General features: G+C 45.6%; 1 protein-coding gene across 1 annotated transcript in view; it reads left to right on the top strand.

Moving 5' to 3' along the window:
* LOC124616576 (sodium/hydrogen exchanger 9B2-like) overlaps positions 1 to 21,722 on the top strand; it is a 275,126-nt gene extending 253,404 nt beyond the window's left edge. Inside the window, exon 11 of the mRNA XM_047144896.1 lies at positions 21,571 to 21,722. Within this exon, the coding sequence (XP_047000852.1) occupies positions 21,571 to 21,722 (152 nt within the window). The remainder of the gene's footprint in view (positions 1 to 21,570) is intronic.
* The last annotated feature ends 3,024 nt before the right edge of the window (positions 21,723 to 24,746 follow it).

The following is a 24,746-nucleotide window of genomic DNA, read 5'->3' as shown; positions in this document are numbered from 1 at the left end:
AGTCCATTCAGTCAAAAATCTCCTATTTTCAGTGTCCACTTTTCGCTTTTTAGGACCCAGGACTCGTAACTAACAAATGAATCAGCGAACGGTAAACTACATTGATTTCGGATAAACATTTCGCTTATTCTTAGTGAGTATAATCTTTTTCATGATTTCGCGTGTTTTCGTCAATTACTCCACTTTTGCTTCTTTTGCATATTGACCACGTCCTCTTTTTCTCCACTCTTCAGTCATTTGCATAACATAAATTCGCAAAACTGAAATGGTATAAGACTCTACAACACAACTGTAGATAACATCGGAGCAACTGTAATAATTGGCAAACAAAAGGGGCAGACGGGTTTTATAATACGAATACCCTTGTTATCATCTGGCTTATCTCTTGACCTTAAAACGACTGCAATTTCCGGTTAAATTAGCATACAGCAGAACCATCAACAAAGCCCAGGGGAAAACATTCAAATAATGCTACCTTAACTTCAGAATCATGTTTCTCTCACGAATAGTTGTATGTGGCGTGTTCACGAATAGGGTATCCTACACAATTGTTCCTTTATATTTGGAACAAGGAATATGCAAAAGCCGGCCGGTGTGGCTAAGCGGTTCTATTCGCTTCAGTCTGGAACCGCGTGACCGCTACGGTCGCAGGTTCGAATCCTGCCTCTGGCATGGAGTGTGTGATGTTCTTAGGTTAGTTAGGTTTAAGTAGTTCTAAGTTCTAGGGGACTGATGATCTCAGATGTTAAATCCCATAGTGAACAGAGCCATTTAGCCATTTTGAACATGCAAGTGCAGGAACTAGAATGAGACGAGGTACTGGCGGAATTAAAGCTGTGAGGACGGGGCGTGAGTCGTGCTTGGGTAGCTCAGTTGGTAGAGCACTTACCCGCGAAAGGCAAAGGTCCCGAGTTCGAGTCTCGGTCCGGCACACAGTTTTAATCTGCCAGGATATTTCAAGTGCAGGATGTTTCAAACAGAATATACGCATTTAGATTGCATATATTTATTAAACCCTAAGACACACGAATATGAAATTTTACACACAACATCTTAAGTTCAGGTTACAGATGTTCAATATGTCTTTCATCTGCGACACTAACAATATCACGTGGATACTCAAATTCCTCCCATATATGGGCAACCATGTCCTTTGTCACTGATATTATGGCAGTACAGATCCGGTTCTTCAACTCTTCAAAGTTCTCTGGGAGTGGTGGTAGATAAACGTTGTCTGTAACGAAACCTCACAGGAAGAAGTCACGGGGTGTCAAATCCGGTGACCGTGGAGCCAAGCTGAGACATGCTAAGTCGCCAACTCCTTGACGACCAATCCAACGGTTCGCTAGAGTTTCATTCAGATATTCACGCACTTGGCAGCTCCAGTGAGGGGGGGGGGGGGGGGGGGGGGTGCCACGTCTTGTTGAAAAATGTTGTCTTGGTGCAGCCTCGGAAAAAACCAGTTTGGTAACATAGCGAAATACTCGCGACCGTTAACCGTGTTTCCTTCAAAGAAGAATGGGCCGTACACAGGTGATCGGGATTTCGCACAAAACACGTTGACCTTGGGCGAATCTCGTACATGTTCAATGGCTGCATGTGGGTTCCGTAGGCCCCAAATTCGAACATTGTGTTTGTTTACCTGACCACTAACGTGGAAAGTCGCTTCATCACTGAACACGATGCATTGTGCGGAAATGTTATCATTATCAACAGCATCAAGAATCTCGTTACATAAAGCCACACATTTGCATTTGTTATCAGGACGCAGAGCTTGTAACAGTTGTAACTTGCACTGCTTCATAACCAACCGACGCCTCAAAACACGCCAAATTGTAGGCGGTTGTAACTCCCCACTGGCACGACGAGTTGATTTTGAAGGACGACGTTGGAAAGCAGTTCGAATTCGTGCATCATTTTGTTCAAGAACACCGTGGCGGCCAGGACTCTTTCCTTCACATACATATACTGTATCTAGAAATTGTCGATATCATCTGCGAATGTTCCACCCATTCGGAGGATAAGTGTGGTACCTCAACCTGAAACGTCTTTGCTCTGTAATAACGGAATTGCACTTCGCAAACTCGAGAACATAAAATGATTTTTGCTGCGAAATATCCATTTTAAACATATGACGGTAACCAAGCAAAACAAAAGACAAAATGACTTCTAGCGGCTATTAATACACTCCTGGAAATGGAAAAAAGAACACATTGACACCGGTGTGTCAGACCCACCATACAATGATCACACGCACGGCACAGCGGACACACCAGGAACCGCGGTGTTGGCCGTCGAATGGCGCTAGCTGCGCAGTATTTGTGCACCGCCGCCGTCAGTGTCAGCCAGTTTGCCGTGGCATACGGAGCTCCATCGCAGTCTTTAACACTGGTAGCATGCCGCGACAGCGTGGACGTGTACCGTATGTGCAGTTGACGGACTTTGAGCGAGGGCGTATAGTGGGCATGCGGGAGGCCGGGTGGACGTACCGCCGATTTGCTCAACACGTGGGGCGTGAGGTCTCCACAGTACATCGATGTTGTCGCCAGTGGTCGGCGGAAGGTGCACGTGCCCGTCGACCTGGGACCGGACCGCAGCGACGCACGGATGCACGCCAAGACCGTAGGATCCTACGCAGTGCCGTAGGGGACCGCACCGCCACTTCCCAGCAAATTAGGGACACTGTTGCTCCTGGGGTATCGGCGAGGACCATTCGCAACCGTCTCCATGAAGCTGGGCTACGGTCCCGCACACCGTTAGGCCGTCTTCCGCTCACGCCCCAACATCGTGCAGCCCGCCTCCAGTGGTGTCGCGACAGGCGTGAATGGAGGGACGAATGGAGACGTGTCGTCTTCAGCGATGAGAGTCGCTTCTGCCTTGGTGCCAATGATGGTCGTATGCGTGTTTGGCGCCGTGCAGGTGAGCGCCACAATCAGGACTGCATACGACCGAGGCACACAGGGCCAACACCCGGCATCATGGTGTGGGGAGCGATCTCCTACACTGGCCGTACACCACTGGTGATCGTCGAGGGGACACTGAATAGTGCACGGTACATCCAAACCGTCATCGAACCCATCGTTCTACCATTCCTAGACCGGCAAGGGAATTTGCTGTTCCAACAGGACAATGCACGTCCGCATGTATCCCGTGCCACCCAACGTGCTCTAGAAGGTGTAAGTCAACTACCCTGGCCAGCAAGATCTCCGGATCTGTCCCCCATTGAGCATGTTTGGGACTGGATGAAGCGTCGTCTCACGCGGTCTGCACGTCCAGCACGAACGCTGGTCCAGCTGAGGCGCCAGGTGGAAATGGCATGGCAAGCCGTTCCACAGGACTACATCCAGCATCTCTACGATCGTCTCCATGGGAGAATAGCAGCCTGCATTGCTGCGAAAGGTGGATATACACTGTACTAGTGCCGACATTGTGCATGCTCTGTTGCCTGTGTCTATGTGCCTGTGGTTCTGTCAGTGTGATCATGTGATGTATCTGACCCCAGGAATGTGTCAATAAAGTTTCCCCTTCCTGGGACAATGAATTCACGGTGTTCTTATTTCAATTTCCAGGAGTGTATAAAGTAGACTCTGTATTCGTTTCTACACCAGCCAAGCGGAGTTGAACAAAATAATACTTTGTAACACGTATAGTGTTTTTGAAACACCCTGCGTAATATACAATCAAGTGTTGCGAAAAAATATCGTATTTACGTATGTGCAACGAAAAGCAAGTGTCTCAAGAAATAAAGCAGCTTCCACTCATTTTCAGCTTAATCTAAATATTATAATGTTAAGACAATATTACTAAATTAGCATTGGCCTCATGTTGTGTCTACGTAACGTAATGTTAATGCCAGTGTGGATGGAACTGGGTGAGGATTGTATAAGCGAGTTTATCCGCTAATAAAGCAAACTTCAAAAGTCATAGAGAAAACAGCTTTTTCTGAGAGAACTAGGTGTTCCACGTGGGGTATTACATTGAGATATCTGCCAACCATAATTACTCACTTCCACCCAACACAGTGTGGATGAAACACTTTCAGAGCCCTCTCACCATTACACTACATCCTGAATGATACAATAAAAACATTTTCACATACACGGTAAAGTTCGCAAGTCATATATTACTTAGCTTTACCTAGGAGTATTTACTGTTCGATATTCCGCGGATTTTTGTCCATCACACTCTCCCACTGCCACGCACCGAGACCGAAATTCCTTACTAGCACGATAACTGAACTGAAGCGCCAAGGAAACTGGTATAGGCTTGTGTATTCAAATACAGAGATATGTAAACAGGCAGAATGTGGCGCTGCTGTCGGCCACGCCGATATAAGACAACAAGGGCCTTGCGCAGTTGTTAGATCGGTTACTGCTGCTACAACGGCACGTTATTAAGATTTAAGGGAAGGTGGTGTTATAGTCGGTCACGAGCGATGGGACACAGCATCTCCGAGTTAGCAATGAAGCGGGATTTTCCCATACGACTCTTTCACGAGTGTACCATGAATATCAAGAATCCGGTAAAATATCAAATCTCCGACATCACTGCAGCTGGAAGAAGATCCTGCAAGAACGGGACCAACGACGACTGAAGAGAACCGCTCAGTGTGACAGAAGTGCAACACTTCCGCAAGCTGCGGCGGATTTCAGTGCTCGGGCATCAACAAGTGTCAGCGTGCGAACCATTCAACGAGACATCGTCGATATGGGCTCTCGGAGCCAAAGGGCCACTCCTGTACCCTTGATGACTGCACGACACAAAGTTTTACGCCCCTCCTGGACCCGTGAACACCGACATTGGATTGTTGATGACTGGAATCATGTTCCCTGGTCGGACGAGTCTCGTTTCAAATTGTATCGAGAGGATGGACATGTACAGGTATGGACACAACTTCATGAATCCATGGAACCTGCATTTCAGCAGGAGTGTTCAAGCTGGTGGAGAATCTGTAATGGTGTGTGGCGTGTGTAGGTGGAGTGATATGGGACCCCTGATACGTCTAGATACGACTACCTCAGTATCCTGTGTGATCACCTGCATCCGACGGACGTGGACAATTTCAGCAGGACAGTGCGACACCTCACGCGTCCAGAATTGCTACAGAGTGGCTCCAGGAACACTCTTCTGAGTTTAAACACTTCTGCTGGCCACCAAACTCCCCAGACATGAACACTGTTGAGCATACCTGGGATACCTTGCAGCGTGCTGTTCAGAAGAGATCTCTACGCCCAGTACTCTTACGTATTTAGAACAGCCCTGCAAGATTCATGGTGTTAGTTCTCTACAGCACTACTTCAGATAGTAGTCGAGCCCATGCCACATCGTTTTGCGACACTTCTGTGTTCTGGCGGGGGCTCTACACGATATTAGGCAGATATATCAATTTGTTTGCCCTTTCAATGTATATTCGCAATACCTTCAATGAAATGTACGTCTGTATGTATCTCACATCTAAAATGGTACTCATGCCTTCTTCCCTTCCATATAGTCTGACTAGTATTAGCATAAGATGTTGAAGGAAGGCATCCTAAGTAATATTGATGCGTGGTGTCTGTTCTTTCGGACATGTAATTGATACTTCTAGCTGTGCAATCGATCCACTTTGTTCAGTGCGAATGCACACATACGCCCCATCTCCGGCGGGAATCAGAATAGTGAACATGGAGTCAATTAGCCGGCACGGTGAGTCGGCGTGTTGAGTCAGAGGATTAGCTGCCCTGTGTAGCCTAATAAGAAAATGAGTGAATGAATCGAACGAAAGCAGGAGTCATGTGACGTCCACCCCGAACAAACGCAACTAACAATAGCGAACACAATGAGATCAGAAAAAAAAGGATGGCGCAGTGATTAAGGCACCTGCCTAGTAATCAGGAGGTCCCCGGATCGAATCCCCGTCCAGTACACATTTTCACTCATCGCAGCTGATTCCGCGTAATATTCTGCTGCAGTTGTGAGCACTGATTACCTTTTGTTTACATATTTCTGAGTACTATTCGCCAGTCTGAGATCCATTCTCGGTAGGATTAATAGAGAAGATCCAGTGCAGTTGGTCAGGTTTTCTTTAATCACCCGAGAGGTCACCGATATCCTGATTGCGTTGTCCACTACAGTGTTTTTGTGTTTTTGTTGATGTGGTTGTCAGTCCGATGACTGTGTACAAGGTTCCCGAAGCCCCGAACGCAAGTGATGTCCCTAGTCTAAATTTTACAGAGAGGCCGCCTTTTTCGTCCGTCACCTATAATCTGATGCGACAACAATCGACCGGTTCACGCCGAAATAGAACGAATCGTCGTCAGCGAAGCTGCCTTGCCAATCAAATCATTTCGCCGGACCACCTGTCTTGTCAGACTGAGGACCCTCGAAAAACGCCCCTTCCTTCTGGTCCAAGCCGCTACCTATAGCAGACGGTAAATGGTTTAGTTACTTTGCCTGGGCGTTTTCCCCTCTCCTCCGACATGCGTCTGGGGCTCATGGAGTTATTGTCTCTTGTCCCCCGGCAAACCTCGCCATGTAATCCCCATGAGCAAATAAACCGATGCGGTTTCTTTTTCTAAACCTGAATACCGTATATTAATTACAAGTCCACGCCACTTTCCAATCCTGACTGCACTCCCGAGAACACGTAATGCTGCTATATAGTAGGTCTCCACCTGAACCTGCCTAATGTTGTCGAGCTTTGGTTTTCCCCTACAACCCCTCCCCTACCACCCACGCATCCATTCATTCCCATACTGATTTCTTCGCGCCTCAAGTTTTGTGCCAACCAATCCCTTCTGGTAGGTTGTGTTGTAAATTTTGTTTTTCCCAAACTCCATCTAATATTCATCATTCTTCTGTAGGACTTCATAAGCTTCTACTCTATTCTTGCCCAAACCGTTAATAGTTCACTTCCATACAAGGCTACAGTACAGACAAATACGTCCAGAAAAGACTTCCTAGCGCTTTAACTCACATTTGATGCTAGCGAAATTCTGTTTGTCTACCGATACTTGTTGTCATGTTATTGCTAGTCTACATTTCATATCGTCCCCACTACGGACATCATAATTTATTTCGTTGCCCAAACAACAAAACTCATCTACAACTTTTGGTATCTCATTTCCTAATCTAATTCCCTCAACATTGCCTTTTTTGATTGCATTGCCCTCATTTCATTTTTGTTCCTGTTTATTTTGTAATCTTATTTCAAGACTTTATTCATTCCATTCAACTGCTATTGCATGTCCTTTTAATTTCTTCTTCCAGAACTGTAATTCCCTTTCGAAATTTCTCCGCAATTCCTTCACAGCTAGCTAAATGTATACATTGAATAACATATGCTATAGGCTTCAACGTTCTCTCACTCACTTCTCAACTTCTGCCTTCCTTTTATGTCCCTTGACTCTTATAACTGCCATCCGATTTCTGTACATTTGAGAATAACCGTTTGCTACCTCTGTTTTCTCCCTGATAGCTTCGGAATTTGAAAGAGTGTTGACGAAAACTTTTTCTAAATATACAAATAACATAAATTTATTTTTACCTGTTGTAAGAAGGTGTGGTCTCCTGACCTTCATTTCTTACATATTCCATCCTCAAAATCGTATTCTACACATTAAGACGCTTCTTTCGAACCCAAACTCTGTAAGGTGGAGTCAATTTTGTATCAATTCGTGTAAGCGATGTGCAAATCTAACAAGTAAATTGCAAGTGCGCACCAATGTTGAAAAAGTCGAGGCTGGCGTACACAACTTGATGGCTACAGGAATTTTCGTTCTAAAGAGGCAACCAGCACGCTGGGAGGCCCGTCCCTTTAGAGGGGTGAGTCAACACACACCTACTTTGGCCGGAGCGACCACCCGGACAGAGGACAGCTTTTGCCAGAGCGAAGGGATAACGACCGCTGTGTTCGACTTAAAAGCAAATCCGACACATTGTGTGGGAGCGCCCAGAAGACGCATTTTTTGATGGACCGATTGCGTAGTTACGGAGTTCTCACAGGAGGACAGTATATGCCTAATGGGGATGCTACATAGTTCCGCATTGGTCGACTTAAACGAAACGTCATTCTCCCGTTTAAGAGAGCAATGCTGATTGGCAGAACATTTCTGACACAAAGAGACAGGGGAGTGAGGGAAGGCAGTGAATGATATACCCTTGCAATTTTTCCAGAAAAAGGGGATGTTCCGTTGTTGCTCTTGGAGCGGGAACACGTCATGAGAGCGAGTGTGCTCATACGTGTACGCAAAGAGCGAGGAACATAGTCTCTCCTCAGTACTTCACTGGGAGAGCACCTCTGTCATTAGTGAATTGGAGTGATACTCTACATTGAGTCGCTCGCAATTAAGTGTTGTTAACTGTGTTGGCTGCCACACTTATTGTGCGGTGTGAAGATGGACAGAGTACTACTTAAACGCCTGCGAGCGAATATTGAGTGGCATCGCGGTGGACTGGTTATCTGACCGGTGTACCATCAGTAGTTAGACTAGGGGCGGATAGGAGTCCTGGATCTCATCAAGGTGTAGGGAGAGTTTGATTGGCGAAAGTCAATCCAGATGGAAAGAGATAGTTGTGTTATTTGTCAGCAGCGAGTGACGCAGGCAGCAGTCACCTCAGCTCATGGTATTGTGCGCTACAGCGTATGCTAGCCCCATCTGTCATCCATAACAGTACACTCCATTACATTTCTCACGCAACAGCCTTGACCGTACCTAGAAAAGTTATTCAAGTTGTGTAGGCGCGGCTCTCAGCCATTCTGCCGAGTAAATAATATTCTTAAAGTAAGGGGAGAAAAGAACCTTTCCATACTTTGTAAAATAATAGCATTCCTATCCATAAGAGGTAATCTACTGTTCCGAAAAGAACTCGGAAATTTATTAATTTATAAGAAAAAGTTGCACTTGATTTCTCAGAATTTTTTGCAATAAAAATTATTTTTCGTTCGTTTAATGTTTTTCTTACACTAACTAGCAATACTCCCGTACCCAAGTATCCCACTAGTTACGTAAGACATAGAATATTTTTGTGTCTCTTCCTTACAGCGGACGACTCCAGAAGATATTTGTTGCTAAAGGTTTTTCAAGCAGTTCTTGTTGGTACATTAGGAGCATCTGTCTGACTTGTGTAGTAGTGTGAGGTGGAAACTGTTTCTTGCAGCCGGCCGCGGTGGTCTCGCGGTTCCAGGCGCGCAGTCCGGAACCGTGCGACTGCTACGGTCGCAGGTTCGAATCCTGCCTCGGGCATGGATGTGTGTGATCTCCTTAGGTTAGTTAGGTTTAAGTAGTTCTAGGGGACTGATGACCACAGCAGTTGAGTCTCATAGTGCTCAGAGTCATTTGAACCATTTGTTTCTTGCAGGAGCCAAAGCGTACTTGTTGGATCAAATCCATTACACAACTTGACAAAATAAAACCCACACACTCACACTGTCTTTAATCTATCTTCTAAGAAAAGTGGTAATCAGTATTGCTTTGCATCTTCTCACATACCTAAAGTGGTATTCCCAGATGTCAGCTTCTGCCAGTTTTTCATTTTTCTGCAAGTTATTCGTTCTGTATATTGCTACTGTGACTTATTAAACTGACAGTTTGATAATATTCACAGCTAACTTCTTTGAAACCGGAATTATTGCATTTCTCTTGAAGTTTGAGTGTATTTCACCTGTCTCATGTATCTTGCTCTCCATGTGGCATACTTCTGTCATGCCTGGCTCTCCCAAAGATTCCAATAATTTTGAGGGAATATTGTCTACTCTATGTGCCTTCTTTAGACTTAGAACTTACAGTGCTATTCTTTTCACACTATCACATCTCATATCCATACTTACTTCCTCCACCCCTTCTGTAATGTAGTCATCGCGTTCAAGTTTTGATTAAGAGGGGAATATTTGCTAGAAGAGGCAGGCAACGTGTTACTTCTTCCCATGTAAACCTCGCGAAACGACTATGACGGTATAATCAGAGAAATTAGAGCTCACGCCGAAGCTCACCGGCAGTCATTCTTCCGCTGTACAATTGATTCAGGAGAGCTAATTCGAAATGGTACACGGAAAGGTTAACTGACAAAAGAATATGGTGTTACATAACTCCAGAGAGCTGAGTATAGTGGGATAGACTCTCATTTTTAGACTGTGGTGCAAAAATAAACAAGAAACGTTAACAAACTTTAGATGAGACCGTATGCATATGTACACACCCTGTTACTGCTTTTTTGACTTAGCAAACATTGGTTGGTGTGAGAATGGGCGTAGCCCGAAGTTGCTCACCGATTAAATAAATATCCGTTTTATTTGCAACTTCGGCTATCTCTCTTTGCCACACAATATGGCATTCAGTTTGTTATTTATAGCTCCATAATGGTGGTAGAAATTTTTTCACTAACAAATGGTATTTTTTGCAGTGTACCCCCTGCTAGATGTATACCTGTATTTTAACAAACATACAACACTAAAAAAATTTCTCTGTGTTCTATAAAAGTACAGAACAGAAATTTATAGCAGCAGTACTGTTAACATATCCGAATTACGTTTTAAAAAAATCTTTCGCACTGGGTCGGACTCGAAAGTATGTCCCATAAGCAATGTATTTTGTTTGTAAATTGATTACTATAGTAGATCACTTACTTTTGTAAACCTCAGCGTGTGCTACCTTGGTAGCTCGGAGAATGTCAAGGCGGTATTAAAGTTCCCGCCGGGTGTTTCGTAACGTGTCTTCTGTCACAGTACCCACAGCAGTTTGTATCCTAGCCTTCAGTTCGTCGACATCAGCAAGTGGTGTGACAAAGACTCGTCCTTGATATAGCCCCAGAAAAAAAAGTCTGGAGAGCGGGATGGCCAGGAATTTGGACCGTTCCTTCCAATCCATCAATCCAGACCTTACTCCCCTCTCCAGACATTACTCCCCATGACTTTTTTTCTGGGGCACACCACTTGCTGACGTCGACGAACGGAGGCTAGGACACAAGCTGCTGAGGGTATTGTGACAGAACACACGTTACGAAACACCTGGCAGGAACTGGAATACAGCCTCGACATTCTCCGAGCTACCAAGAGACCACACGTTGAGGTTTACTAACGTAAGTGGTCTTAAAAAAACTAGTAACACTAACCCACGTAAAGGCATCAAATGTAAATTAATATGTCAAACTGTTATTCTGTAACAAATTGGTATAATCCGGGCAAGACTCTGTGCTCACCCTGTTTATAAAAGGTTACAATATCGCATAAAGAACTCCGTCTTCAAGCCACGACTGGCCTACCGGGACCATCCGACCGCTGTGTCATCTTTGGTGGAGGATGCGGATAGGAGGGGCATGCGGTCAGCACACCGCTCTCCTGGTAGTAAGATGGTATTCTTGACCGATGCCGCTAGTACTTGGTCGAGCAGTTCTTCAACCCGTGGTCCAGGGGTAGCGTCTTCGATTCGTAATCAAAACGTCTTCGGTCCCGGGTTCGATCCCCGCCACTGCCTAAATTTTGATAAATAATCAGCATTGGCGGCCGAAGACTTCCGGCATAAGAAGTCAGCCTCATTCTGCCAACGGCCTTGTCAAAGAGGGCGGAGGAGCGGATAAAGGATCAGGGCACTCTCTTGTCCTAGGGATGGGAAATTGCCCCTAAAGGCGGAAGAATCAGCAATGATCAACGACATGAGGATGCAGAAGGCAATGGAAACCACTGCATTAAAGACACGTAACGTGTATCCACAGGACATGTGGCCTGTAATTGAAGAAGTGTCATGATGATCTCTCCATTGGCAAAAGATTCCGGAATAGTCCCCCATTCGGATCTCCGGGAGGGGACTGCCAAGGGGGAGGTTACCATGAGAAAAAGATCGAATAATCAACGAAAGGATAACGTTCTACGAGTCGGGGCGTGGAATGTCAGAAGCTTGAACGTGGTAGGGTAACTAGAAAATCTGAAAAGGGAAATGCAAAGGCTCAATCTAGATATAGCAGGGGTCAGTGAAGTGAAGTGGAAGGAAGACAAGGATTTCTGGTCAGATGAGTATCGGGTAATATCAACAGCAGCAGAAAATGGTATAACAGGTGTAGGATTCTTTATGAATAGGAAGGTAGGGCAGAGGGTGTGTTACTGTGAACAGTTCAATGACCGGGTTGTTCTAATCAGAATCGACAGCAGACCAACACTGACAACGATCGTTCAGGTATACATGCCGACGTCGCAAGCTGAAGATGAACAGATAGAGAAAGTGTATGAGGATATTGAAAGGGTAATGCAGTATGTAAAGGGGGACGAAAATCTAATAGTCATGGGCGACTGGAATGCAGTTGTAGGGGAAGGAGTAGAAGAAAACGTTACAGGACAACATGGGCTTGGGACAAGGAATGAAAGAGGAGAAAGACTAATTGAGTTCTGTAACAAGTTTCAGCTAGTAACAGCGAATACCCTGTTCAAGAATCACAAGAGGAGGAGGTATACTTGGAAAAGGCCGGGAGATACGGGAAGATTTCAATTAGATTACATCATGGTCAGACAGAGATTCCGAAATCAGATACTGGATTGTAAGGCGTACCCAGGACCAGATATAGACTCAGCTCACAATATAGTAGTGATGAAGAGTAGGCTGAAGTTCAATACGCAAAGAAGTGGGATACGGGAGTACTAAGGAATGACGAGATACGTTTGAAGTTCTCTAACGCTATAGATACAGCAATCAGGAATAGCGCAGTAGGCAGTACAGTTGAAGAGGAATGGATATCTCTAACAAGGGCCATCACAGAAGTTGGGAAGGAAAACATAGGTACAAAGAAGGTAGCTGCGAAGAAACCATGGGTAACAGAAGGAATACTTCAGTTGATTGATGAAAGAAGGAAGTACAAACATGTTCCGGGAAAAATCAGGAATACAGAAATACAAGTCGCTGAGGAATGAAATAAATAGGAAGTGCAGGGAAGCTAAGACGAAATGGCTGCAGGAAAAATGTGAAGACATCGAAAAAGATATGATTGTCGGAAGGACAGACTCAGCATACAGGAAAGTCAAAACAACCTTTGGTGACATTAAAAGCAACGGTGGTAACATTAAGAGTGCAATGGGAATTCCACTGTTAAATGCAGAGGAGAGAGCAGATAGGTGGAAACAACACATTTAAAGCCTCTATGAGGGTGAAGATTTGTCTGATGTGATAGAGGAAGAAACAGGAGTCGATTTAGAAGAGATAGGGGATCCAGTATTAGAATCGGAATTTAAAAGAGCTTTGGAGGACTTAACGGTCAAATAAGGCAGAAGGGATAGATAACATTCCATCAGAATTTCTAAAATCATTGGGGGAAGTGGCAACCAAACGACTATTCACATTGGTGTGTAGAATACATGAGTCTGGCGACATACCGTCTGACTTTCGGAAAAGCATCATCCACACAATTCCGAAGACGGCAAGAGCTGACATATGCGAGAATTATGGCACAATCAGCTTAACAGCTCATGCATCGAATCTGCTTACAAGAATAATATACAGAAGAATGGAAAAGAAAATTGAGAACGCGCTAGGTGACGATCAGTTTGGCTTTAGGAAAAGTAAAGGGACGAGAGAGGCAATTTTGACGTTACGGCTAATAATGGAAGCAAGACAAAAGAAAAATCAAGACACTTTCATAGGATTTGTCGACCTGGAAAAAGCGTTCGACAGTATAAAATGGTGCAAGCTGTTCGAGATTCTGAAAAAAGTAGGGGTAAGCTATAGAGAGAGACGGGTCATATACAACCAAGAGGGAATAATAAGAGTGGACGATCAAGAACGAAGTGCTCGTATTAAAAAGGGTGTAAGACAAGGCTGTAGCCTTTCGCCCCTACTCTTCAATCTGTACATCGAGGAAGCAATGATGGAAATAAAAGAAAGATTCAGGAGTGGAATTAAAATACAAGGTGAAAGGATATCAATTATACGATTCGCTGATGACATTGCAATCCTGAGTGAAAGTGAAGAAGAATTAAATGATCTGCTGAACGGAATGAACAGTCTAATGAGTACACAGTATGGTTTGAGAATAAATCGGAGAAAGACGAAGGTAATGAGGAGAAGTAGAAATGAGAACAGCGAGAAACTTAACATCAGGATTGATGGTCACGAAGTCAATGAAGTTAAGGAATTCTGCTACCTAGGCAGTAAAATAACCAATGACGGACGGAGCAATGAGGACATCAAAAGCAGGCTCGCTATGGCAAAAAAGGCATTTCTGGCAAAGAGAAGTCTACTAATATCAAATACCGGTCTTAATTTGAGGAAGAATTTTCTGAGGACGTACGTCTGGAGTACAGCATTGTATGGTAGTGAAACATGGACTGTGGGAAAACCGGAACAGAAGAGAATCGAAGCATTTGAGATGTGGTGCTATAGACGAATGTTGAAAATTAGGTGGACTGATAAGGTAAGGAATGAGGAGGTTCTACGCAGAATCGGAGAGGAAAGGAATATGTGGAAAACACTGATAAGGAGAAGGGACAGGATGATAGGACATCTGCTAAGACATGAGGGAATGACTTCCATGGTACTAGAGGGAGTTGTAGAGGGCAAAAACTGTAGAGGAAGACAGAGATTGGAATACGTCAAGCAAATAATTGAGGACGTAGGTTGCAAGTGCTACTCTGAGATGAAGAGGTTAGCACAGGAAAGGAATTCGTGGCGGGCCGCATCAAACCAGTCAGTAGACTGATGACCAAAAAAAAAAAAGTTCCTCAATTGGCATCAAGAGGCTGAGTTCACCCCGAAAAATGGCAACAGTGGATGGCGGCCTGCATGGTCACCCCTCCAAGCGCCGACCACACCTGACAGCGCTTAACTGCGGTAACCTCACGGGAACCGGTGTATCCACTGCGGCAATATCACATGATATTGTAAAAAATGTGTAGGTGCTCGATACTGATGATTTGTACATAAAAACCAGTGACAATAAACGAGTATTTTGTAAAATACACATAGACGGAAAGTACTGATGGTTTTTAAAACTCGTTGGTCGATTTTATATCACAGATACACTAAAGCCATCGATGAATTTGACTGAAGCTAGTGGACACATGAAAAAATTGTCACGATGAGGGTGTGATGATGAGTATGACTGTGGGGCAGTTTTGAACCGCAGGTGGCGATTAGAAGTAAGGGAGGTTGATGAAGAGGAAAGGAGAAAAAGGGGGGATGGTATCAAGTAGAGCGTTGTGATTAGGGTTGGAAAGAGGGGTATATCTCGACACGGATTTCATTGGTGTGGAATGGAAGTTGGTTAAAATTTCGGCGGTAAAGGATGGAAAAAGAATGGAGGCTCTACGAAGGTGGAAGCATATGTATGTAATGGCGCAACAGGGTACGTGGATTCTGTATTAGTAGGTGGGGAAACTGTGTGCTGGGAGTGGATTTTGCGACTGATGTATCAGATACAAAAGTGCTCTAGGAAGAGGAGAAGATGTGGGAAGTGGATACGTTGGTACAGGATGCGAATTGGGAAAGGTAGGCGGATGCCGAAGGCAAGGCAGCGTGCATTTCTTTCCAGGATTAGAAGGAAGTTACGGAATTTAGGCGAGATAGAGATCCAGGAAATGTAGGCATTGATTAGGATTGCGCAGATGAGTGATTCTTAGGTGACGATAGTGGTAGAAAGATGTATACTCCAGGTTCAGCCTGTTAGTAGTTTGAGTCGGCTTCGAGCTTTGTGTTGGATGGTAAGGAGATGTGCGTTCCACTATACTTCTCTGTCGAGAACTAGTCCTAAGTGCTTTACTGTGTAAGTCAGAGAGATGGGTTGGTTGTAGACGGAGACATAAAAATCTGAACGACGAAAAACGTGAGTGGTGCGGCCAAAAACGGTGGTTTTGCTTTTCTGTAGATTGTCTTGAAATTTACACATACACTCCTGGAAATTGAAATAAGAACACCGTGAATTCATTGTCCCAGGAAGGGGAAACTTTATTGACACATTCCTGGGGTCAGATACATCACATGATCACACTGACAGAACCACAGGCACATAGACACAGGCAACAGAGCATGCACAATGTCGGCACTAGTACAGTGTATATCCACCTTTCGCAGCAATGCAGGCTGCTATTCTCCCATGGAGACGATCGTAGAGATGCTGGATGTAGTCCTGTGGAACGGCTTGCCATGCCATTTCCACCTGGCGCCTCAGTTGGACCAGCGTTCGTGCTGGACGTGCAGACCGCGTGAGACGACGCTTCATCCAGTCCCAAACATGCTCAATGGGGGACAGATCCGGAGATCTTGCTGGCCAGGGTAGTTGACTTACACCTTCTAGAGCACGTTGGGTGGCACGGGTTACATGCGGACGTGCATTGTCCTGTTGGAACAGCAAGTTCCCTTGCCGGTCTAGGAATGGTAGAACGATGGGTTCGATGACGGTTTCGATGTACCGTGCACTATTCAGTGTCCCCTCGACTATCACCAGTGGTGTACGGCCAGTGTAGGAGATCGCTCCCCACACCATGATGCCGGGTGTTGGCCCTGTGTGCCTCGGTCGTATGCAGTCCTGATTGTGGCGCTCACCTGCACGGCGCCAAACACGCATACGACCATCATTGGCACCAAGGCAGAAGCGACTCTCATCGCTGAAGACGACACGTCTCCATTCGTCCCTCCATTCACGCCTGTCGCGACACCACTGGAGACGGGCTGCACGATGTTGGGGCGTGAGCGGAAGACGGCCTAACGGTGTGCGGGACCGTAGCCCAGCTTCATGGAGACGGTTGCGAATGGTCCTCGCCGATACCCCAGGAGCAACAGTGTCCCTAATTTGCTGGGAAGTGGCGGTGCGGTCCCCTACGGCACTGCGTAGGATCCTACGGTCTTGGCGTGCATCCGTGCGTCGCTGCAGTCCGGTCCCAGGTCGACGGGCACGTGCACCTTCCGCCGACCACTGGCGACAACATCGATGTACTGTGGAGACCTCACGCCCCACGTGTTGAGCAATTCGGCGGTACGTCCACCCGGCCTCCCGCATGCCCACTATACGCCCTCGCTCAATGTCCGTCAACTGCACATACGGTTCACGTCCACGCTGTCGCGGCATGCTACCAGTGTTAAAGACTGCGATGGAGCTCCGTATGCCACGGCAAACTGGCTGACACTGACGGCGGCGATGCACAAATGCTGCGCAGCTAGCGCCATTCGACGGCCAACACCGCGGTTCCTGGTGTGTCCGCTGTGCCGTGCGTGTGATCATTGCTTGTACAGCCCTCTCGCAGTGTCCGGAGCAAGTATGGTGGGTCTGACACACCGGTGTCAATGTGTTCTTTTTTCCATTTCCAGGAGTGTATTACACCACCTGACTAGGGGATTCAATTGGCGTTGGAGGGAAACATGGGAGAGTTGAAAGGCATGATGAGTGTAGTCGGTGTCATCAGCATATCGCAGGAGGTGGCCGTTTGGTAATGTCTGCAGTGTACAGAGTGTAGAGGAGGGGTCAACGGACAGAGCCTTGAGACACACCTACAGTGGGATGAAAGATGCAGCAGTAGGCTTGTTTGACTGTGACAGATGTAGGACGGTATTGAATGAAGGGTGCTATCTGATGGACATACTTAACAGGAAGTGCATAGATCTGTAGCTTAAAGAGCAGTCCTGGTCCAAGGCTTTTTGGATATCGAAGGAGACAAATATGGAAAACTTCCGTTTATTCAGTTGATGAGAGATTAAGTGGGTATCATAAAGAAGTTGGTCATCGAAGGAATGGCTGGGGCGAAAGCCGTATTGGGTATTGGGAATGGATAGGTGGTTTGCAAGATGCTGATGGATTCGTTGGTTAAAAATTGTTTCAAAAATTTGCTGAAAACTGATGTGTGGCTGATAGGTCGATATGACGAGGTCTGTGAAAGTGGTTTGTCAGATTTCAGGAAGAGAACGACTTTTGACATTTTCCAGTACGCTGGGTACAAGCAGTGTTCCGGGTGGTATTGTAAGGGATAACAAGGGTTTCATGATAGGCTCTGAGGCATTCCTTGATGGCGGTAGATAATTGTGTCGTGATGGGGCATAGTATTTTGCTTTTTGTCGAGTGTTTGTTTAATGATATCAGCTGTTATTGGCGTGCTTAGTCCTGTTCGTGGAGTGCTGTATAAGTACTGGAAGCTTGGTGCGAATGGTGGGATAGTGTAATGGGACGCGAAATTAAAGCGTCACCCATCCACAAGGATCAGCTCAGTTTGCAGGTAAATGTAAGTTTAATTTAGTGTTTTGTTTATGTATTTGTAATATTTTGTTATGTTTGTAAAATATTTAAAGTTTTGTATTTTTTTTTGTATGTTTCGTGTTTGGAGAGAGCAGCGCAACTCGCGGAAACAGCATCCTCACTGCCGGAACCAGAAAGAAAATTGCTGGCCGCTTGACGTCGCGGGTCAACGGCCAAAGAGCACCAGAAGATCCTGTGACCGGGTTGTTGCGTCGAACCTCCAACATTCAAATGAATAAAAATTTGTTATTTTTCATTTTCATGACGTCACAGAATGTTTAGTTCACGTTGTATTTTGTTCAGTTCTGTTTTGTCGAGTCTGATGTTCACATCTATATGTAGCATATACGAAGACAATAAAACAGTGTATGCTCTAAAGCTTAAATACATGTTTGAGAATTATTTATGAAGAGTTATATTGAGGAAGAATTATTACTGAATTTTTCCAAGATATTAATTTTCAGAAGAGTTTGATTTCGATTTTTGAATCTTAAAGATTTTACAGTCTGATTTTAATATGGGAAAATAAGATAACTTGCAAGAATATAATTTCCAAGAAGAAACAAACGACATCTAAATTTCAAAAGTTTGCGCAAACCAGTTGGACAAAGTGACGTAATTTTGCACAGACGACTCAACTGAAGGTGTTTTAATTACAGTTTTGTTCGAGAATCTTTTATAGAGAACTTTAAAAGAATTTAAATAATTCTTTTGAAGTGTTTTGTAAACGACGTAGGTGACAAAGTCTGCACATGGTCATATTTCAAACAAAAATCATTGAGTCATACGCTTCGTTACACTACAATAGTTGTGTTGGTATGTTCATACCCATAACTGTCCAATGTGTAATAAAAGTTGGGATCATGTGGGATGGTGAATGTGTCTTGCAGGTAGAATGTGATGTGGTTGGCTTTGGTGAGGTTGTCTGGAAGTGGTCTGTTGTTATGTAGTATGGGATAGGTGGGTGTGGGCTTGTTTCCAGAGTGTCTGCGGAATGCTTTCCAATACTTTCTACAGATTTTAAGTGTTTCATTTAGTTTAGTACATGCTGTGTTTCACTCCCAATATTGTTTGGCTTGCAAGTAACTGCAAACATGTCGCTGGAGCTGTTGGTGGCGTGTGAGCATGTCTCAGTCAGGAGTACAGAGGAATTATCTGTATGCACGACAGGACTTTTGGAACAGGGCAAGAGTATTTGGAGGAAAACTAGGACAGTCGTAATAGAGAGGTCAGAGTGAGATACGGTGGAAAATGTCGTCCAAAATGCCGTGCTGTAGAAAGTCAGCCTGACTTTGAATGTTATCAGGATTTTAAAGGTTGGAATCAAGGCTTTCGATTATGGTACGATTTTGGACAATGTAAGCATTCCATTCTGCATGGGAATAATCCTGGTTATGTCGAAGTGGATGATTATGAGTGGTGCAGGTAGGTGATGACTTCCACTTAAATCTAGGACTTCTACTGTGAGGCATCTCAAGAGGTTACTGGAGACAGTGATGGCATTGGGCGTGGTATCTGTGTCATGATGGGTGTGGATATGGATCTGGATATCATGGTAATTGAGGCTGTTGATAAACTGACTTCACCGCCGTTTTCTGGCGTGTATGCGGGAGTGAAGGTTAAGGTCTTCTGTGATTATGTATGTTGTAAAGGTTCAGTGTACATGGGTCAGGAAATCGTTAGGGATGAGATGGATAGGACGAATGTACATAGCAGCAAGGATTAATGTGAGTTTTGGGTGAATGGCTCTGAGCACTATGGGACTTAACATCTATGGTCATCAGTCCCCTAGAACTTAGAACTACTTAAACCTAACTAACCTAAGGACAGCACACAACACCCAGCTATCACGAGGCAGAGAAAATCCCTGACCCCGCCGGGAATCGAACCCGGGAACCCGGGCGTGGGAAGCGAGAACGCTACCGCACGACCACGAGATGCGGGCTGAGTTTTGGGTGAAAGATGGTGATGATGAGGTGCCCAGTTGGATCATTTAGGAGCGGTTGTGGAGTAGAGGGGATATTTCGGATTTTGGTGATGACTACTCCGCCGCAGGCAGTAGGATGGCGATTATCAGTGCAATGTAGAATGTAAGGAGACATTTGGTTGGAGAAAGGTTTCATTGAGGAAGAGTGTGGATTACATGTTATTGTAGGGTAAGGAAAACAGGATGTTTATTGGAGGAGAGGGAACAGATATTTTGGAGAAAGATGTGAGCCATATTCAGTAAAACAAGGGGTAGGTTGAGAGGCAGGTTATACCAGTGTTTCCAAACGATCGAAACTAAAATGGGTTTGATTTTGGGAATATGAGGTATAGGTATTGAGATGGAAGATGGTGTGGGTGGTGAGGGTTATTTGTCGTAGGATGTGGGGTTTAACGTCATGAAATAGATTATATTTTCTACAGTGGACGGAGGACGGTGGGAGATTTTTGTGTGGAGTAGTTGATCAGCTGTGTGATGGGGATGGTGAATTCAGGTGTTTGGGGAGAGGGTTTGGATTTCCAGTTGTGGGAGTAAGTCTTGTGAGGTTGGTCGTAGAGGTTGCAGGTAGGTGAGGAGTTTAGGGTTGGGCATTGTTGGTGAAGGTGGTTTTGCTTGCAGAGAGGACAGATAGATGGTATCCAGCAATACCCTGTCAGGTGGTCATTGTATTGGAGGCACTGCTGACATCTACCCATTTGTGTTGTGGATCGAGGCGCTTCTACAGGACGCTTTTTGCAGTAAATCAAGGCCCCATGTTTGATAAGTGTGTCTATTGTGTTTGGTGTTTCTTAGAAAAATCGCACTAAGAAGCAAGGTCCATTATCTGTTTGAATGTGGAGTGCCTTGTGCACATTGATTCCTGGTTGCGAATTGAGTTCACTTTCTATCTCTTCATCAGTATACTGTAACTTAACCTTTCTAATCACTGCTGTGAACGTGGGGGGTCGGCATGGAAGTTGGGCTCTTTTAGACAGGGTTTTCTAAGGGTTGTAATGGTAATAATTCCTCCAACAGAGGGGATAATTTGGAGGAGGGATGAATGGGAATGAGGATCGTTGATTTTAATAATGATGGAATCTCTCCCAAGGGTGACTTGCTGGATTTACATCGCTGGTATGTAGCATTGAATGTGAGATAGTATTGTCTTTGGACTGAGAAATTTGGGATCACATCTGTCGAGCAAAAAGGAAGAGGAATATTATAGATGTCGCTGTTCTGGGATGATTTCGACCTGTGTGTCGCCAGTATCTGGAAGAGTTAGCTGTGTCCTTTTAGTTTCACCCTGACGATCACTGGCACTTGGCCTTTTGCTAGTTTTCGTGATAGTTTTTGCTCCAGTGTGGAAGGGAGGTTGTGGGTGACTAGTAGATACGGTTACCTGGTGGTATCATTGTTGTATCTGGCAGTGTTGGAGCTGTTCCTGATGAGGGCGGTGGCTGCTGCTGTTGCTGATGATGCTGCTGGCGATCATGTGGCTGGTGCTGGAAGTACTGGCGGTGATGGTGCTGTGCTCTGGGGGGTCGGCGGCGCCGTTGGTGGTGCTGGAGCGTCGTTATAAGGTCCAGCGAACGTTCGACGAGTAGTTGTTGCCCATGTTGTCCAAGTAGCAGGCGGTGTTGTGTAGACCACGGCAGTATTTGTAGGGGCAGCAGTTCCGGGCGGTGTCTTCAATCTCAAGCCTTGGTCGTCGTATAGCAATCTGGCGATGGAGTAGTGTCTGTCCGCAACAGAAGAAGCTGACCAGTCGGCGATGATTTTGTGAACACCGTTGGCGATGGACGACGAGGCGACAGTGACAGTCCAATGCGATAACAAAGTGGTTGTTACTAATAGATTCCAGCCCACCCACTTAGCCATATGGTCTAACACAGGGCTTTCCGGATTGGAAAGGATTGCCTGGTCCCCGGCGCGAATCCACCCGGCGCACTTGTATCGAGGTCTGGTGAGCCAGCCAGTCTGTGGAAGGCTTTTTGGCGGTTTTCTATCTGCCTCAGCAAATGTGGGCTGGTTTCCCTTATTCCGCCTCAGCTACACTATGTCAGCGATTGCTGCGCAAACAAGTTCTCCACGTACACGTACACCACCATTACTCTACCATTCAAACATAGGGGTTACACTCGTCTCGTGTGAGACGTTCCCAGGGGTGGGGGGGGGCGGTGGAGGGGTGGACTGGGGTAGTCTTCGAGGGGTTGTGGGCCACTGTGTCTGCAGCGAGGACAGAGCCTCTCCGTCGTTTCTAGGCTCCCTGTTAACATACGATACAATACAATAGATCCCAAATTTGGAAGAGTAGCTTCTAATGAATCGATCAGTGTTAGTTAAGGGACTCCAATGCTTCCGCAGTAGTCCTTGGGTTTCGTTAAATAGCTGTGTCCCAGGAAGAGACGTATTTCTCCCTATTAACTCGTGACCAGATTTAGGCGTAGTTTTTCTATCCGGCTGGCGACCTCTTGCTGTTGCCTGGCGAGATATCTGGTGGCCTGTGGTTCTCAGGGCACCTCGTGGCGGTCTGGGGGCGTACTTGAATATCCAGTATGGCTGCTACGGACTGCGTGAGCGCTGCGTTCCGTGACTCGCGCGTCATAGCCGGCATGTATATTGTGGGTGGTGCCCGTAGGCGCCATAGCAGTCCTGGTACACGTGTCACACCGAGTGAGGTTGCGCAGTGGTTAGCACACTGGACTTTCATTCGGGAGGACGACGGTTCAAATCCGCATCCGGCTATTCTGACTCAGGTTTTCGGTGACTCACCTATATCGTTTCAGACAACTGACGGGATGGTTCCTTTGAAAGGGCATGGCCGATCTGCTTCCCCATCCTTTCCTAATCCGAGATTGTGCTCCGTCTCTAATGACCTCATTGTCGACGGGACGTTAAACAGTAATCTCCTGTTTCTCGTGTCACCCAGTGGAACATTACTAATGCGTAATATCTGCACTGACCGATTACACGTTCTTTCTGCTTGCATGTGGTCCACAGAGTTGCAAATAAAACGCGCTCGGAGCTGCTCCTAGTGTTTGATTAAGCCCTGAACCCACTTATATTCAGAAAGGACAGAATATGGCTCCTTAAGTCTATCGGTACGAATCTGATACCTTTACCATCGTTAAAACATTCGTTTCTAGTCCAACGTTCTGTAGAAACTACATAAGCAGTAGCTATATAGACCAGTAATTACTTGACACTATCATCGTATATTTAAAATGGCATGTTGTGAACTTTAACCAGTCTAAGACCCAATTAAACAAAGGAGATTTGAACGTTACTCATCTCACCTCACTGCCACTGCTCCGGAAGTCAGCTGATTCTTGGTCAGATTCACTGCTCTCTGCAACAATTCATGAGTTACTACTTGACGTTAAACGCATTAGAACCCTTCAAGCTCTTCGTTACTCTGGAAGTCAGCAGATTGTTTGGTCAGATTCATTGCTCTCCGCAATAATTCACGAGTTACTATCTTGGCGTTAAACGCATTAATCAAGAAGTCACACTACAGCCCGTCAAGCTCTTCGTTACGAAACTGAATTTGTTCACACAGCTGCACAGGAAAAACGCATCTTTTGGCATCAATAACATAGAAACTGAATTTCGGTGTAGATTTTAAAACACACGATTGTATTATCCTATTCATTTCCGGAGAAAAAAACACGACTACTAATAAATGCTTTGAGCTGTAAACGCACTTGTTTTTCAGATCGGAAGAAGACTCGAAATAACATCTCAGATAAGGAAAAAATCTTTAGATCGATTGAAGACTCGACTTCTGCTAGGACGACCATTGCTGGGTGCTGCGTCTTGTTTCCGTGTGTCTGCCTGAAGCCAAGGAATGTAAGGCGCATGCGCGGAAGTGGGCTTGACCAGTCGCCGATGGCCGAGTGCCCGACCAGAGTTCAGTAAACAGAAGACTTTGCTAGTGTGGGGAGGGACAAATAAAAGTGGTCCAGTGAACAGAGTTCCAGGGCACAAAGAAACGCAGCAGGCGAAAGTGAGTACAGTAAAAACCTACACTCCGTCTTCAGGCCACAAGTGGCCCATCGGGACCATCCGACCGCCGCATCATCCTCAGCTGAGAATTCAGATAGGAGGAATGTGTGGTCAGCACACCGCTCTCCCGGTCGTTATGATGGTTTTCTGTGACCGGAGCCGCTACTATTCGGTCGAGTAGCTCCTCAATTGGCATCACAAGGCTGAGTGCACCCAGAAAAACGGCTTCAGCGAATGGCGGCCCGGATGGTCACCCATCCAAGTGCTGGCCACACCTGACAGTGCTTAACTGCGGTGATCTGTCGGAAACCGAAAATTCTTCTGGGTATTATGCCGCGTCATTGCTAAAAACTCACAACAATAATAAACCGAATTGCAACAGCCTTCCTCAGGGCACGACTGGTTTTGCACGGGGATAGGTGCTTCTGTTTATTACAGGCTGTCGATGTCTGACGTCACTATTGTAAAACTTTTAACTGGCCCTCTAATACGATTGGCTAGTCATGATGTAATGGAAGATGGAAAAAAGAGGTTATTCGTGGATGTCCATGTCGTCAACGATTGGTAGCTGTCCGCCAATCAGCGTTCGGCTTCTGAT

The sequence above is a fragment of the Schistocerca americana genome, chromosome 5 (assembly GCF_021461395.2).
Source record: "Schistocerca americana isolate TAMUIC-IGC-003095 chromosome 5, iqSchAmer2.1, whole genome shotgun sequence".
Taxonomy (NCBI): Eukaryota; Metazoa; Arthropoda; class Insecta; order Orthoptera; family Acrididae; genus Schistocerca; species Schistocerca americana.
This window is presented reverse-complemented; position numbering and strand designations above follow the sequence as displayed.